The following is an 18,085-nucleotide window of genomic DNA, read 5'->3' on the forward strand; positions in this document are numbered from 1 at the left end:
TATCATAAATCAGGCCTTAAATTTATTACATACATGTCTATACAATGCGAAAGGCGAGATTTCCGCTTTCAATCTTTTCATTAACTCCAGAATAACTATGTACACTTATTGAATAACTATTTTACTAAAATTCCTGCCTGTTCCAAATAAGCGAAATGCGACGCCAGAGAAGAGAGAGAAGAGAGATTTGTCTTAGCCTCTTTTCACGTTCCCGCCATATTCTAGAAATTATTCAATTCATCTCATTAAAATCTCCTAACAATGCTACAAAACCCACAATACTATATACAAAATTTTTCCATGAGCACTATCATAAGCATGATTTCGAAAAGTCAAAACCCGCTGCGCATATTTCCATTGATTGAAACCAAAATAAAGTGGTCCACTTTTGTTAAAAATCGCTGTTTAAATGCGCTGAAGCCGTAAAGAGAGCAAAATACTTTTGCTGTCGTGGCTTGAAAAAATTACTCTAAGCCAATTACAACTTGCTCTCTCTTTCAAAATTCTCTTAATATTTTCATCTTGGTGTTTAACGCATATCATGTATGAGCGAAGGTACTCTGTAATAATTTTTGCACTGCTCGTGAAGTAAGATTGCCTTCAGGTAGTGCTCTTCTTGATACTAGACTATTTTACATTAAATTGAAACCCTCTTCATGTGGTTTAAACTCTTGAACAAGTGCAATCTTGGGGAGAACAAGATCTTGCAGTTCCACCTCCTAATATTGAAGTGGACGACGAGCCTATTCTGTCAGCGTTCGGCGACAGAAGGCTAAGAGACTTCAGGGGTGGACTGTAAGGGCCTGGCATCAAGGAACACTGTTGATCAGCCATGTCACATTCGGTGCACATAGGGTAACACCCTCCTAGTAGTGAGTGACGTATATGTGGTAGGCTGTTTATTTTCTGGTGGCGACGCCATTTTGCCCGGCGATTAGAGAACCAAACCTGTGGAACAATGAAAACATTAATTTCCGTTTCCCTAGTTACAGAAGCTAGGGACATATATGCTTATTTTAGCATCTATATTATGATTACGATACTTTTAGGTAAACCAATCTTTGATTCCAATCGCCAGACGAATTACTGAAATGAGTATCTGAGATTATTTTTGCCAACATGCGTGTTCTATAAACAAACCTTGCTTTTTTTATTGTTTATAGTTTAAAATCATTCTTGAATTAATATCAAAGTGGGTACCCCTCACAATTACAAACAAGTAGTCAGCACTGAATTAATAAATCTTCTTAACAGATGTTATTATGGGGCCTCTCACCTGTACTCGGGCCTCTGACATGTCAATTTTATTCGCAAGCTCCTCCCTCGTGGCTACATCCGGGTAATGAGATTTTCCGAATTCTGTTTCAAGCATCTCCAATTGTTCAGGGGAAAATGTCGTTCTGTTTCGCCTTATTTTTCTCTTCTGGTTTCCTTGAGAATCACTCCCTTCCTTCCCGCTTTCACTGCCACTGTTGTAACCGGCGTTTTCAGAATTCTTATTGAAATTTTTGTTGTCTGTGTCAAAGGTGTTGTTGTTGTTGTTGTTGTTGTTGTTGCTGTTGTTGTTGTTTCTGTTATCGCAGGTGTCATCGCCGTGTTGGCTAGTTTCGTGCATGTCAACTTCTAATTCTTCCATCTGTTCGCTTTCGTCGTGCTCGGTATCGATACTTTGAACGTGAACAGGTTTTTGTTGTTCCGGTATTGTGATCTCCTTGTCTGGTGTTTCGCACTGCCTTTGGCGTTGCTCCTCGTCATCTTCTCCTTTGAGTCTCACTAAATAAAATGAACCAAAAAATTCAAAAACGAGTAAGATGAGTGTGAAAATAGTCCAGTGAGAGAGGATGCTTTAAATCTTCTGCAGCAGAACCCTTGGGGAAATGGGAGGAGGCCGCTCCAGTCTAGAAGTTACGTACTCATGAAATAGCACGAGGCTTGTTAGAAACGTCAATTTATTCCAATACAAACAATGTTTGAAGGCTCGCTATTACTGTTGCACACAATAAAGCCTATCCGGTTGTATTAACGAGGCATTTGCTGCGAGTATGTTATCCTTCTCTTAAAATTACGATCAGTTTAGGCTTTTATAATATAGAGGAGCAATTAAACAGATTATTTTACCGGGAAAATTCCCTTCGCGGTGTTCTTGGTGGCTGTTGACAGTCTGAGATGATGGAATGATTGACAACTCTGGAGGTGGGTCCAGACCCCTCCTCTCGTAGTCTTGAGGTGGAAAGTCCTCATGCTGCGGCATCGTGTGGCATGACCAGGGCATAGTAGGCTCGCAAACAGCAGACCAAGGATGGAAGCCATACATGCTGGCTAAATGTTGTCTTTCCCGCTCAATCATTGCATACTGGGCGGCTCTTTCGGCAGCTTTGTTCCGGAGAATTCGATTGATGGAACTGACGCTTGGAGTGTTTTCCCGATCACAAACGCCTTCCTCGACGAGGCGATCGCGAATCTCCCACGCAAAGATGGTGGGGTTCTGCTGCTTGTATTGCACAATTTTGGTCACAACTGGAGGCGTGGCAACCTTTGGCTTGCTCCCGCCTATCGATCCAGGACGAATAGATCCTGTTTCGTAGAACCTGCCCAGGATTTTGCTGACGCAGCCGTGTGACACCAGAAGTCGCCGAGAAATTTCGCACGGTCGGACACCACATGCGGCAAGTTGCACGATTCGATGACGAATGTAATCCGGGAGGGGCCGACCGTTCACGAAAGGTCCTCCGAGTTGATTTATCCCACCGTGACTTTGGAATAGAAAAGGCGCTGTCAAACAAACAGACAAAGAGAATTGGAATTAGTTATTAAATCTCTTCTGCGCAGTTTTATTAAAAGTTTTTACATTGACGAAAACTGAGCCCTTGCAGAATGGGTTTATACAATTCCGGACTCGGCCTGGTGTCGAGTGACTACTTTTGGCGCGAAAATCAGTGACGTTTGCCATCCCGTGCTTCCCGCGGCGAGTCGGCGACCCAGCAAAACAGTTGAGCTTTGAGCTGTAGAATCGAGTGTGCTAGCGAACTCTTCGCTCAAACTTATTTTAAATGCTTTACAGTCAAGGATAATACGATACAACAGGAACCATATAAAGGTGGATTTGTAATCCAGGATAAAAAGGCAAGGAAAAAAGGTTTGTGTCGGTTTCTCAAGCATAATCAATCGTCATGAAATGTTTTGTGAACTGACGAGTGGCGAAAGATTTGAATTTACCTTCTGCGGTTTTTAGTTTAAGTTAATTTTCTACTGCTTTTTGCATTCTAGGGACAGCTTGAAGTGTGTAGTTTAGCAGCATAGCAATTGGCGACGAAGAAATGCTACATCAAACACAGGCTGGAAAATGTAACAATTTCATTCAAGAAGTCGAAACGCCTCGGAGAAACGCAATAAACTCGCTGATAATTGAGAAGTCACAATCTCATGTTTCACCGACTACTTTCTCTGGTAAGTATTATGCGAATATTCCTTTTAGTCTCTATTTCCTTTCGGCGAATGAGCTCTCCAAACGGGTAGATCTAGAAACCTCATACAGAATGCAGAATCAGGCGTAACCATAGAAGGCCGAGGTCAGCGAAGTTTGACAACAACGGAGGTCACGTAGAATCATTTGTTTGCTGATGTGGGTAGGGGGGACAGTGGTGTATTGGCAAGTTTACTTTTGGGCTTGCCCTGAGAGAATTTTGGTAAAGTTTTCATTAAATCTTAGTTAACCAATCACTAGAACAACAGTACTTCCCCTGCCATATTTAAATCAAATTATCAATGTTGTAAATCAAAGAGATCCCAGAATAAAATCATAAGTTTTTATAGAGCTCGTCAATGTTGCTTCTATATCTATTGCTATAAATAGTAATTTTACAAATAGTAGTTTGAGAGAAGTAATGGAAGTTAAGCCAGAGGTCGACAAAGCATGTAAATACATAGATAAACAAATAAATATCTATATCAATAAATTAATGCATTTTAAATACGTAAATAAAGCATATCAATAATTAGGTGCAACTGTAATCTAAACCGTTTTAAAAATGTGCCATGTATTACAACATAATTTTCTACCTTAGTTTTATGTCTACATTAATGATCATGAGTTGAAATTTGCATAGTAAAAATTATCATAGTTGCTGTTTTGGTTGTTCCCTAAGAGATGTTTAATGTAGTCTGTAATTTGAATTTAACTTGCCACTTGTTAAGTTTCAAGTTTACTAGCCAGAACCATTGATGGGGTTTCAGAATTTATGGGATACGAACGAGTGGTTGACAAATCAAATCTTGAAACATTAAAAAAGATAAATGGGTTCCCATTTTGCGGTTTTGAAATTTGTATTTGTTATTTTCATATTTACTGATCTGTCGGTGGGTACATAAAGAAGTGTAAGCTTTTTAACATAGCAATCAGATTGATCAACTGCTTAAACAAAATATCCCATGTAAGACACCGGCGGTTAATTGGATCGAAAGGAACTCGCATTGAGCTTTGGCACGACGGTTAACAAAACTCAGTTCTCTATCACTGAATTATAAAATGGTTCTACGTATTCTGCATAAATTCGTACAAAACAGGAACTTGCTTGCACCAAACAGTGACGAATGTTTGCTCTAACATGTTAAAATGAATAAAAATGAATTTGTAATTTGCCAGATTTTTGCCCGTATTTACTAATAAATGTTGTTACATTTTGTTTCGATTTGAAGAAGACGTCGAGAGGCCATTTCAGCGTTTGTATTTCTCTCCTGTTTCTCTCGTGCTGGTGACAGGGGATGCGAGAAAAGGTTTTAGTCTACAGCGAAGCAAACACCTTCGAATACAAATCGTACATCGTACGGAGCAAGATATTTTTCAAGTTCACATATTCTACCTGCTTAACTGTTTGGTTTCTTCCTGTTTCTATTGGATTCTTCAGGCGTTCAGTTAAATTGCTTTTCGTTTAATTTTTATTCTCTCACGCAATGCTCGGTTAATTAGTTTTCTCAACAATTAAGGCTACTATAAATCATTTTTGATGGCCCGTGGTCAATTAAAAGTACAAATGGGCATAATAAAAAAGAGCAGAAACATACAAACATAACAACAGCCCGCCAAAACACGGCCAGCAAACTGAAAGTGTTAAACGCAAGTTCGAGCTTAATGATGATTTAACCATCATCACTATTTTATAATACCAGGACGGTTGCAAGATTCTAGGAAAAAAGTCGGTGTGAAATTCGATTTACAACCATATTAAAAGGCTCAGCCACCCAGCAAGGCGAAACCCGTGAACCTCCACGCGAATTTAAATCATTAGAGGAAGGTAAGCTTGTCCTTTTATTGCTTTTCAGTTGTGTTTCATTCTTAATTTTTTGACACTTCGATTTCCCACTAAATTAAGTTACCTCTTACTGTGAGAGCAATATACCGATTTTTATGCATACTAAGATAGCAAGGCTGTTTAATGAATCAATCTGGCTATCAATGTAAGTCAAATTCACCTGAATTTCATCTTTCTAATCTCCTTAAATTCAATGTTTTCGTCAAAAGTTGTGATTTGTATCCGTATCATCGTCGCATAGAAACGCCGTCATTCTGGAAAACTCCATTCAAGTAAAGTTGAATTAAAGTGAAAGATTTAAACAAAATACGTTTATTTAACTATACACACTTATTGAAAAGGGAGAATGCTTCTATTGAAAAGGCGTGACGACATATATTTCGAGAATGAAGGCGCTTTTCCGCAAGCGGGTAGTGTAAAAGACTTGTACAAACAACACAGCAGAATCCTTCAAGGAGAACGCAATGTGCTAGAATTTGAAATGGCCATTTTTTAAATTACATTTATGTGTACGGATATTTATGTTTTCTAGACAATGCTTAGGTTTTGAGACCACGCTGAGGTTAACAAAAGTCGAAGAAACGTTTGTGTACAACACACGAGGACCCACAAGAAAAGATCAAGACTTTTTCGGTCGCAGAAACTCGGCTTAAATCGATACAACTTGAGAACGAACGCTACTAAACGGAGAACATACATCAACACTTTCTTGTCAGTGCGATAAAAGCAGCGAACGTAGCTCAAGTGGGCTCCAAAACCTCGGTTCATTTTACTTTTGATTTCCATGTTATTCTACTTAACTAACAAATTGAGTCACAGCGTCTGAAAACAACCCCAGGTTGACCCAAGCTTGTAACTTTAAATACAAAGGGAAGGCGAAGCTTTACTACTGAACCGAACTGAGGCTTCGGGTTGCATTTTAAGGGTAACAAGTTTACCTACCTAGGTGTGCCATTTTCGTCGAGATAGGGCTTCGTTTGCTCGTCCTGTTTTACACTTTCGAAAGGTGAAGTCGTAGAATAACCTAAAACAGTTGGGTGTTTTGATAGATTAGCACTACTGTGTTTAAAACAAATTGCGCTGTTCGATCTGAAGTTTTCATACCTTGTGGTCAGAAGTTTCGACAGCAATTATCTTGCGGTCAAGTTTTTTCGAATGCGACTTGATGCTTGCTCGCTCCGAGTGATCACCCTTCAATGACTGTTTAAATTCTCTTGTTCACTCAGAATTTATACCCATTTAAATCTTTTTAAAATCAAATTAAATCAGCAGCATTTTTTTCTCTCAGCACCACAGCTGTGTATTTAGGTTGTTAATAGAGACACATTGCAAATCAAGGCTAAGCAATGGGGCCAAGTGGAGAGAGAATACAACAAAATCGTACCGAACCGCGGCGCTCGTCTTTGTGGACACTTTCACATGGGATTCAAGCATGCACTTGCCATCTGTCGTTTATGGCTAATAGAATACTAAATAGTCAACAGATGGTGGCTAAATTGTTCAACCCACGTGAGGCTCAAGGTAGGTCTGCCTTAATCTAATTACCCCTCCTGTACCAATTTCTGATACACCCCTAAATTTCACACCCCCTTTCGCCGGTTTCGTGTCTTATACTGCCACCTAGATCGTCTATCTTGCCCTTGGTGGCAGCCTCTGTCACAGCTTGCTGTCCAAGCGATTGTTGTTAGCGTACCTTACGCTCGACGTGTGATTCGGCTTTCTGCACTTGAACGAAATGTACCATTTTCTGGATGATGTATTGAATATAAACAGCACCTTTACTCCTTTATTGTTGGCACAAAAGATTTAGGCGTTTTATGTAATTTTCTATATTAACTTTTCTTTTATGGGAGAAATGCTATCATCTGCTGCAGATTTTAGTTTTCCACGCCAGATGAAAGAGCAGAAGATCAAAACAGAGCGAGCCGAGTAGATACTCTTTTTTCTCAGGGTAGGCCATCACCTTCATTTATTATGCAAGGAACACAAGACAGACTTGTTTTGTGAAGGCGAACAAGAGAAAATGCATACTTCGACTCAATAATGTGAGCATAGAATTATAGTTTGATGTACCGACTCAAAGCCATGTAATTAATTTGATGGAAGTGCGAATAGAAGCTTTGAAATCCCCTTAACACTCGTTACTGCCTAATGAAAAGATGGGCCAAATGTTAACTCAATTTTGTTTGTGCAATTCAAATTGGATACAATATGTCACCCATTTTTTTCTAGTCAAAATAATGGTATTTTCTATTTTCTTCGTTGATCATTTATTCAACAGTGTTTTTGAACCGAACCTGTTTAAACAAAAAATAATCAGATCCAAAAAAAATAAAATTCATTCACACTAGCAAAAAAAAGCAGTTTGTCTTTATGGCAGATAAGGCAGAAAAATACCTTTTCTAAATAACAAATGAGCTGATATCTTATCTTTTTTTCATCTTGATACATGTGAAAAAAAATAGAAAAATAGAAAAACTCTGAGAAAATTTTTACCGTGATGAAACAACATTTGCATGCATGGCATCCCCCTTCTAAGAAGAAAACATTTTCTTTGGGGGAGTTTCTCATTAAAATGCCAAATGATCATTCAACTCTCAAAAATTAATTTTTCCGTGGTAAATTGCGTTGTTTGCTTTACAGACGGCAGCGAAATCTCGAAATTGTTACTCAATCTCGAAATTCTTAAAAATCCTTTGTTGAGCCCCTTGCCACTATGGTAAATTATCTGATTGCTACATAATAAAAAGTAATTAACTACTGTTAATCTATTTATCAAGCTACAATCCCTTCTCGGCACAGCACGTATCCGTCCGGGAAAATTACCAATTTATCTGTCCAACACGAAATTAAAAACTTCCTTGTGATCGACCTTTGATTTGATTCACATTGGTCAAAGTCACATCGGGTCCTTAACCGCCGGAAATTGCTGCATTTTAGATTTCGCTCCCATCAACGCAATATTTTTTTATGTCGGTAAACGGATGAATAAAAGTTTAATTTTGAGTACAACATTGTCAAAACAGAATTGTTCTCGAGAAATTAAAGACGGCGAAATATTTCATTGAGCGGTAATACTTGTGTTCCCAAATGCCAAAGACGGAGGATTTTTTTAATGTGAATCGTGTCGCATTTAAATGTATCACGTAAGCCGTTTCATTTCCGAAAGCGGACAAAAGCGAGACCGATTTTGTTTTGGCGTCGCACGTTACATATGCATGCACGTATTATAAAAGCACATCTCCGAAACTTCTCCTTCCTTTGATCCGGTTTTGCAAGTTTAACGACATAACAAAACTGCATTTTCTTATCAATGTTTTCTCTTCTTTTATCTTCACCCTGCTATTTGACACAGTTTGATGGGGAGGATAGGTGTTGTTATCTTTGGAAGTTTTGACGGTTTAAGGGTAATGTGTGGGACGACAAATGAGCACACCAGATGCAGCACGAATAAACCCAAAACTAGCGATGCATTTGCGCATGCGCGTCTCGTCGCGTTTGTCATGAAGCAGCGTGTCGTGCTAGGTGAATATAAAACTTTTACAGTGAAAATACATCTAGCTTATTTCGGTATTAATGAAGCTGTAAAATGTCGATGGAATATAGGTTGTTAAAACGGCACAATCTTTTTCCTATACGTAACTCGTTTACAACATAACGAATTCTTGTACCTTTTTAAAAATAGGCATTACTTCGATAAATAAATTAAAAGAAAGGTAAAATAAAAATAAAACAGACAGAACTGTCTTGAACCATTTTATAGTGAAATATAATTTAGTGATGAAAATGTTAACGTTTAAATGAAAATGGCCTAGTAAAAGTCGTTAGGTCCTAATTACTTAACACGCTACGTTTTTGCCATTGCTATCTTTTTAATTGTTGTGGAAGGACTGTCGATGAACACGGCTAGAAAAGTTCAAATTCCTCTTTTCCTCTTGGTTTTCCGTAAATGATTTTGCTTAGCAAATACCAAAACTTGAACGATTCTTCAGTTGAGTGAATGAATATTAAGCTTGGGCGGATCAGATTTGGAAAATTAATTTTGGTTTATCCTTGACATCATTAAATTCCCAGGAGAAAGATATTTGTTTCAGAAATCCATTAGCACATTTTCTCCCATCAGAAAGTCGGAAATTGGATTTTCAATTTCCATTCCGAAATATGATCTATCAAAGAGAACAATCTTCATTGATGAGGGATACGTGAAATGTAAAGAGCAATTAAGGGGGATTTATACTTCATTTCCGCCAACGAACTTAATTTCTCAATCTCAGGGGCGTGTGTGTATGGTGTTAATGAATTCGTAGCTTGGAAATCTGTTGATATCCCATGGAACTGAGAAGTGTTATTTGACCGAGAGAGGAGTTCATTTCCTATCAAAGTGCAAGTGAAAAAAGTAAACTTAAAACGCTCTTGCGCAAGGCCTTTGCTTCGTCCCCTCCCCCTTTACAGTGAAGTAACAAATAGACACTTGAAACGTACAATACAAACCGAGTGAACGTACGCAAGAGAAACGTGTTTCTCGCTGCTCGCTCGGAAATATTGCAAAGGTTTGAGATCTATTAGGTTCTGTGATATTGTGTTGTTCTTGCATCCATCTTCAACTGTGCATAGGCCAGTGGTATTATTTTCTAATCTATATTATTTGCATTGTACGGCATCGTTCTAAAACAAAGGTTAGATAAGCTAGATCAGATCTATGGACAGAACTCAGACAGTCCGGGTAAAACGCAATAAATTAGGGTTCCTTAGTGTTCCACTCTGTCAATAATATAATATTTCTTTCAATCCTCCTTTCAATGTTTCATGTTCTATGCGGAAGAAACATTCTAACCGTTTGGGTATCGTTCTTATCTGCTATTGATTATTCATGCCACTCAGTACTGGAGGTTGCTTTGGAACCTTTATTGACTTCTAATATCTTAACTAAATTTATTATTTTTATTTCGTTTTCGTAGAGTTTGGTGTCGAGACGTATTTACGTGGCTTGGAGATTTTGCCTTAAAACAGAGCAGAAATTCGGTATTTCCGAAACGAATTTTGTGCTCATGTTCTCATCAAGCTTTTATGATTTTGCGCTTTATAATCTGCCTATTTGAAAACTAGTGAATACCGGCTTAAAGTTTACCTGAAGGTCCCTTTTTTCTGGAAGAAAAATATATTCATTATCTGCCTAGATTACATCTGGACTGAATATAAATCTGATGTCAGCTTTTTTTAATTCCTTGAAGTATAACATTGGAAGAATGCAACCAGAGAAACTACCGTTTTAAAAATTCGTTAAAGCGTAGTATATTCCGTATGGATCAGTTTGTACACTCACTTTTAAAATTGTGAAAGTATAGCGAAGAATAATACAACTACAAATATGAGGCTGTTTGTCCAAACTGTCAATTTTTGCAAACACCAAATTACGTATGTAGCTATGAAGTCAATCGAACTTAAAATTCTTGAAACAAGCAGAAATTACGAACGAGTTCAAGAGTGCCCTATGATTGCGTCTTAATTTTAAATTGTCCTATTTTGAAAAGATGGTTATATTAGTGAATGATACTGGGCATAACGCGTAGTTACCAAAAAAAGAAGTATCTCACACATAGATTATCAGTTTCTTATTTCATCTTTGGAAAATGGCTTAGCAATATCAGTTCAAGTGCGAGGGCTTTCCCGTAACTCAACCTTTTTCAAAAGATTTGTATGCCTTTTCCCTAAATTACTGAAGATAACATTGGGCTCATGGGAATATCACGAGGACTCGCAACGCCTCTTGCATAGAAAACAACGGCGGGACACTTAGCATGTTCTTTCTGATTTCCTCATTAATGATGATGGGAAGAAGCTTTAAGTTGCGATAAGAAGAAGACGGTTTTAAGCGACTCTTAAAAAAAAATTGCAGCAGATTTTTCCCTCATGCGTCACTGGGCTCTTTTAATTTGGCAATGGATTGAGCCTCTGAAGGACGTGAATGCCTGCTTGTTTTGAAAGCTGAGAGATGTTTTTGAACTGAAAATCGCGGCGTTTGTGTTTTGCCAAGATGTGTAACCAGAACTATTAAAAGCCCTGATTCATTAGACTTCAAAGAGGTTACGAACACTACTTTATTAGTTCAAGGATACATATCGTTCCTATCTTTTCACTTCACCTGTAAAACCGACAAACCAAACCGGTCGGGGAAAACACATTTTCCCAGTTTTAAAATAAGAAAGTTCTTCAGTCACTCAGGTTATATGCTGCGGTACAGTGAATACGACTTGCGAGTAAAATTTTAAGCGTCTTTTATTATTGGGAACGGTATTCAAACGCGCAGAATACCATTTGTCAAGTCGTTTCCTATATTTTGCGGCTTCGTAGTGTTAATCCCTTTACTTAAGTAATATTCCTTCGTTTTCTGCGGGTAGTTAGCGGAGATTATTAGACCGGGAAACAATACTGGTTGCGGAAACAAAAGAGGTCGTCTTTCAATACAACCGTCAAAATTATCACAATCTCTTGTAACAGTTATTGACTTAGCGTAAAGACACGGGCCAACAAAACGTCTGAAAACATGGAAGTTTAACTTTGTTACCTGACATAGTAAGTCATCTTATGGCATAAACGTGCTTGTTTTGATTCACGCCATAATCATAAGCGTAAAAGCATACACTTTTTTTTCTGTTCAAACGTAAATAATTTCACAACCAATATATGCGTTTGAAAGGGAAGTTCAGTGAAAAAATAACAACTCGGACAGATTTTATTCCGCTTACTAAGTCAATTTTATCTAACTTGAGCAAACAAACTCGAATTTGTTTTTTATCTTCTAAGCATTCCAGGTGACGTGTTCCCAGAGCCCGTCATCTCATCGTCTAAAATTCAATGTTTTGGTACTTTTCTCATTATGTATAGCATTTAAGTAGCTTTTTTCCCAATCAACGCCCGTTTTTTTAATTACAGTTTTAGTTAACATCGACTGTTCAGTTTTGCCTTTACCTTGTAACAATTTTTTTCAATGTAAATAAAACTATGTAGGTTTTCAGACGTATTCCTATTTCCTAATCTATACCCGCTGTAAACGAACAGCACATAACTTAAGAAATCAGTGATATTCCCTGCTAAAAAGAGAAAGATCGCCGTTTAGTCTGAACAGTTTTGCCGTACCTTCTGCATATTGCTATTGAAATTCTTGGCTTCCAACAGCACAAAAGTTGACCTGGTGGCCGCGACACTTTGATTCAACTTTAAAGCTCTTTTTGCAACCTGAGAAGAATAGCTAAGCCTTTAACAAAGCTGTGAACTCTTTCATTTTTTTTTTTTTGATACATTCAGTTTGTATCACGGACTTTGACAATTACCTGTCATTCGCCCAAATTGTACGTCGCTGCCTCACGTATTCCTAAAACTTTTTTGCGTTGAGTGATTCGCAAGATGTTCCTTGGTGTTTTCGTCGTCCAGACTAGGCAAGAGGTACAGTAACTCACGTTCAAACCAGAGTATGTATGATACTTTCTTTAATTTCGATTTTACGCACCTTGCGCATTGGCAGTTGTGTAGAGACTTTTGCTTCGCGTCTAGGAAAAAGTACCAATACTATTAAAATTATAGATTAAATTTAAATGTAATATTTAACCGGTTGCCATTGAGCTATCTTTGTAACGTCATTCTCAAAAAGGGCCGTTTGATAGAAATTAGGACGACTTAACTGAACTTAGTCCGAAAATCATACAGATTGATTCGATTTACTTGTGAGAAAATATTGAAGTGAAATCCCCTGTCATATTCTAGCATGACCAACATGAAAACATCGTTTATCGAACCTTGATTTTTGAGTCTGTTTTTAAACAGAGCTTTTGCGGTACATTACCGATTTCATTATCATTTTCATTTCAGTGGCGACAAAGAAATAAAATGGCGTGTTAAGTTCTGTATATTTCTGCTTTTAATTCACTTTTGTTATATCCAGGTCTTTTTGTTAAAATAACATAAGGTTATCATGACGCTCATTTCTTTATATAAAAGAGTCTTTTTTTGTTGTAAATGACGATACATTTTCCTACCTGAAATTATTTCATTTTCTACTTACTATGAACGCTACCCACTCAATTTAACGTGCTACAATTTCTGCGGGTGTCACTTGGGTGAAATTTGAGCAACTGCGTACAAAAATAGCACGGTGGTGATAATTTCCCATTCGATTGTCCGGCTGTGTGCTGCACTTTACGATTGGCATTTTTCTGTTTCACTTCTTTCTACAATGTTTATGTTAAGTTTCTGAGAATTGAAGAATGGATATTATAGCAGCTTTTACTAGAGTAGGAGACGTTTTTGAGCTTGTTCATGCCCACATTGTAATGTATGATCCGTGATGCACCGTTTTTGACTCGTCAACCTGAGAACCTGGAGTTAGAACCTGAAATCCAAAGCTCAGTTGTTTTTTAAAGCTCCAAAGAGTTTCTAGCCAAGGACGTATAAGATCCTAAACATCTACAGCAGTGGTCTTCGCCAATGAATAATCTTGTAGATTTTTTTTTACTGTAAGTGATTTAGTTAACAGCATTTTCCCAGGATCATTTTGTTGTGGTTTTTGTCTGCTCTAGCGACCAAAGATCTAAAGATACATCGAGCCTGTGAAATTATGTTTGAGAAAGATGTTTTTATGCATGTTAGAAAAAAGTCCGAAGTACCGGGACGAATGAGGCTTGAGGAGTATGCTGTACTCGATTTGAGACATCGGGCTCTCGTGCAACTAGCTGTCGGCGTCTGGAATCTCGGAATAGGTCAGGTCTAACGATTTACTATGGAACTGACTTCAAAAAAAACTTTTGTTTGTGTGTGAAGTCAAATTTCTCAACCATGAACTCCAAAAAAAAAAAAAGAAAGAAAAAGAAAAAAAAATCGAGCTTACATTTTGGTCAAAGCTTTTAGAAAGAAATTTGCATCACAAACAGTGTTTGTATACTTTGTGGCTCTAAATCGAGATAAAACGGCTCTTTTCTGACACCAGTGCACTCTACAGATAATATCTTTAAGATAGCTGCCCATTGTCCTCCTTGTCCGCACGTTGCAGGACAATGGGAACTTGTTTTAACTAAATAGCCCAATAACAATTAGAAAGTGATTAATGCTGGGTAAATTGAATATCACTTTTGAAGACTTTTAAGTCTTTCGAACCCCAGACATGGAATAAATATCGGTTTTCATTGAACAAAGTAATTAAAATCATAACCAGGTGATGCCAACATTAAAAGTCGCACGGACGTTGTTTGGAAAACTCAAGAAAAACGAGACTCAATCTATCATTCAGCAAAGGTTTAAGCCGACATTGGACGGAAGCCTTAGAATAATTAACAATTTATGTATGTTTCAATCAAACGCTATTTATGTATGACACTTTCTGGTTTGAAGAAATTGAAAATGAGTAAAACATGTCACATATAATGGAGAGCAATTTCCGTCATTCTACTCCCGGTCACGTTTGTTGACTTTTTTTGGTAATTTCCATTCTTTTTGTAAACTACAGTGTATGTGTTGATCTGGTGTGCTAATGAGAGACCATTTTTTGTCGTGTTTGATCGAACGTAAAGCAAGCGAGTGCAGTCAAAGCCTTGTACACTTTTTCCTGCTTAGCAGTGAGATCGATGTTTAGCCTTCATGCAAGCAGTAAATATAACGCATGTTATCTCGACTTTTCATCTAAGAGAACCTGCTCCTTGTTATTACACTCTTGAAATATCTTTAAAAATATCGCCTATTTGGATATAATTCCTGTTGTGATAATTATCAACGTTGATGCTGTTTTCTTTGTTACAAGACATTTTACGGCCGATGGCAATTGCAAGCAGAGAGCCATATAGTTCGTCGATACCACCCGCCGGCAAGAGCTCTGCCCTGTACTATAAATAATGTCTTTCTCTGTATGATGTAAAAATATTGGAGTGAAGACAATTTGCCAGGTACTGCCGCGCACATTGAGCTGTTACTTAAAGCCCTCAAAAAATATCCCATTTGATAATGCTCTTCAGACTTGCCCCAAGTCGACCTTGGACGCTTAATCAAGTTATTGAATAAAAATGAAATGAAAAGAATGTTAGAACAGACTCTTTGAAAGTCTAAATATTTTCACGCGTTAATTTCTGTGTATTTTGCATGCATGTCTTAATAAATAAATATTATAAATGTACCTCGAACGTCTTTAATGACTATACTGGCTGGTCTTAAAATTATGCTATATTTTCCTTTTGGACACAAGAAAACTGAGTAAGGTAAAACTCCGTTGGGTGACAAATGTACGGAAGAAGAATCACTTTCAAGGAAATTATGATGAGCTGTTAATTACAAATTTTCGTTTCAAATATTCTCGCTAATTCTTGTTTATCTGCCTGGTTTAATTGATACATATGAAAATGTACTTTATCCTTTTCTTACTGTGTTTTCATTCGCTTTAAAATATATTTTACTTCCCTTTTTCGAAGAGCACACCAATGAAATAAAGTGGGTGGATATTTCTCTGTACAGTAACTTCGGAGTGAATAAAATCTGCTAGCATTAATGATTCAAAAATCCCAAGTGATAATATTCTCGCTAAATCTTGTGTATTGTGTATTGCCAAGTTTTCTTTCGCTTGGAAAGATACATTAATTTCCTCTCTAGTACACGAAGAAATTTACTGAGTTACGTTGGACTTCTCTCTTGGCAATAAAAGTGGAGTGAGGAAAATCTGCCGGTTCAGTCATTCCGGCTGATAGCGAAATTATAATAGGCTCTTCCTAGTATTTCATGATATTTTCGCTAATTATTTTGTATTTTACATTACTTTTCATGATCATAATTTCATTCGCTTTTCATAATTTCATTCGCTTTTTATTATTACTATTATTATTATTGTTATTATTACTATTATCATTATTCTCTTTCCTCAGTGGATACCGCGTAAACCATGTACGGCGACCCTCCATTGTAACCGAAAGAACTTTCATTTTACTTTTCAGGAGCGGATCCATGCACTAATATAATCTGTGGCTTTACTAAAAGAGTACGAATAAAGTGAAACCATTTTAAAGGAGATTTGTATGGTTGGATAACTTTGTATGACGGTCGTGTTAACTTAACTTCAGTTTTACTTCACCCTCATTGTTGTTTTAAAGGGAACTTTGAAAGTAACCGATAATTGCACAGACAATCGATTACTTCTCCTCGTCGAGGCTTTTACGCTACATTTAGAGACTAACTATTTTTAGTGGCTATTCAATTAAGCGAATTTAGCATTTCATTTAAAAAACCGCAAGTTCAAGTGCTCGTAAATTTAAACTTCACTTGACTAAATTTTCTCTAGCTGGATTATTTTTAACAAAACTTAAAAAAGAACAAAACAAAACAAAACAAAACCAGTGTGCTGGTTATGGCTGATGGCTGTAAGGCTGCACAGTTGCATTTACGGAAACAACGTCCTTAAGCAAACTAACAGCGTTCAAAACTGTTCTTGTTGAGACCTAAAATAGGAGTAATGTAAATTCAATATAACAAGAATTGTTAGCCAAAAAAATTGAGAAATGGCTGATTAAATTGTCGCGCAAGCTTTTTAGAATGAAAGGGTTTTATCATTTACCCTAAAAGTGCCGTAAATTTATTTTGGTCGGGAATCAACGTTTGGGAAGAATATGTTCCTGCATTCGAAGTTAACCCGTTGATGTTGGTTGAGGCGCGAAGCCGCGAAAACTGAAACGCTCCTAACTGGTGCAAACGAAAACGGTAAATGCAGCACGAATTTCCATGACTCGGAACGGTCCAATTAGGAAAGAAATAAGAATAAGGTGAAGAATCCCATGGAAATCGTGGAATAAAGTGTCACTGATGTCAACGCTCAAAGCAAAAAATTTCGAAACTAATGAAAGTTAAAAGAAGTGTTTAGAAAGCTGAATGATGGTTGAAAAACGTTAAAAGAAAAAAAAAAAAAAAAAAAAAAAAAAAATCAAACGGTTTGTACTCAATTGAGCTATCTTGGAGTTGAATTTTTTTTCAAACCTACTATTGAATCATTACGCCTACAGCGATCCGGTGAAAAGATTCCAGATTCATTTCCAACCTTGAGGACAAAGCATTAATAGATCGCGCGCGGTCTACAAAGGGAGATGGTCCCGTGGTATTAATTGTACTGGTGAAACTATGAGAAATTTAGAAGTCCAAATTTTTAAGCACCCAAACCCTTTAACTGAATCGCCTAATGCATAAAGGTCGCAGGGCGCAAAGTCTGAATTGTCCCGGCCAAGACTGTTCTTATTTGTCGCTATTTATGGGAGAAGCACGAGAGAGACTGGCACGCAACGAAAGGGACAACGGGAGTCCTCGCTTAACATTTACAGAGACATAAGAGAGGGCTGGAGACGAGTCAGCAAGCAAACTGGATAACGAGGCCTCGAGGCACAAACAAAAGAAATGAATAAAATTGCTCATTCAGTTTCCCTCGTTTGTTTCGTTTAGGCCTCGCTGCCAAGCTGAATTTTGATATATTGAAACAGTCTTTTGGTCCGCCATGTTGTTGCATATTTGGGGTGGGGAAGGAAGGGGTAGTCAGTTGGCTAGTCAGAAGTCCGTCCGGGATAATTCCGTCCTCGGAGAGCTAGGGGAAGATTTTCAGGTCAGGAGGAAGTGAAACGAGCGAAAACTGTGAGAACGAAAGTTTACCAGAATGGACAAGAAAACCCTTCGGAAGCTGCTCTTGACGAACCGGTTGGCTAAGAGTAGCTTGCCAGGGTATCCACTCCCATAACTATTTGCATTTATGTAATAATTCAAATTAGTCT

General features: G+C 37.6%; 1 protein-coding gene and 1 long non-coding RNA gene across 2 annotated transcripts; one reads left to right on the plus strand and one right to left on the minus strand.

The window, feature by feature from the left end:
• On the minus strand, window positions 1–6,759 carry LOC110065813 (paired box protein Pax-6-like). Its single transcript, XM_020772979.2, has 5 exons — window positions 6,414–6,759; window positions 6,252–6,333; window positions 2,119–2,772; window positions 1,277–1,773; window positions 1–948 (listed from the first exon to the last, which is right to left on the minus strand). The coding sequence occupies exons 2-5, from the start codon at window positions 6,262–6,264 to the stop codon at window positions 664–666; spliced, it is 1,449 nt and encodes a 482-aa protein (XP_020628638.2). The 5' UTR covers window positions 6,265–6,333; window positions 6,414–6,759; the 3' UTR covers window positions 1–663.
• A 2,782-nt stretch (window positions 6,760–9,541) lies between these two features.
• On the plus strand, window positions 9,542–17,216 carry LOC149103764 (uncharacterized). The gene is made up of 3 exons (XR_016201842.1): window positions 9,542–12,752; window positions 15,097–15,238; window positions 16,274–17,216. It is a non-coding gene; the product is annotated as an uncharacterized LOC149103764 (long non-coding RNA).
• The last annotated feature ends 869 nt before the right edge of the window (window positions 17,217–18,085 follow it).

Source organism: Orbicella faveolata, unplaced genomic scaffold (genome assembly GCF_042242905.1).
Source record: "Orbicella faveolata isolate gen_17 unplaced genomic scaffold, um_ofav_v1 contig_35, whole genome shotgun sequence".
NCBI lineage: Eukaryota > Metazoa > Cnidaria > Anthozoa > Scleractinia > Merulinidae > Orbicella > Orbicella faveolata.

Excerpts from the sequence above, each read along its gene's own strand:
- LOC110065813 (XM_020772979.2), bottom strand. Across the intron at positions 1,774-2,118 it reads CCGCGAAGGGAATTTTCCCG|TGAGACTCAAAGGAGAAGAT; the intron begins GTAAAATAATCT and ends CATTTTATTTAG. Across the intron at positions 949-1,276 it reads TGTCAGAGGCCCGAGTACAG|GTTTGGTTCTCTAATCGCCG; the intron begins GTGAGAGGCCCC and ends ATTGTTCCACAG.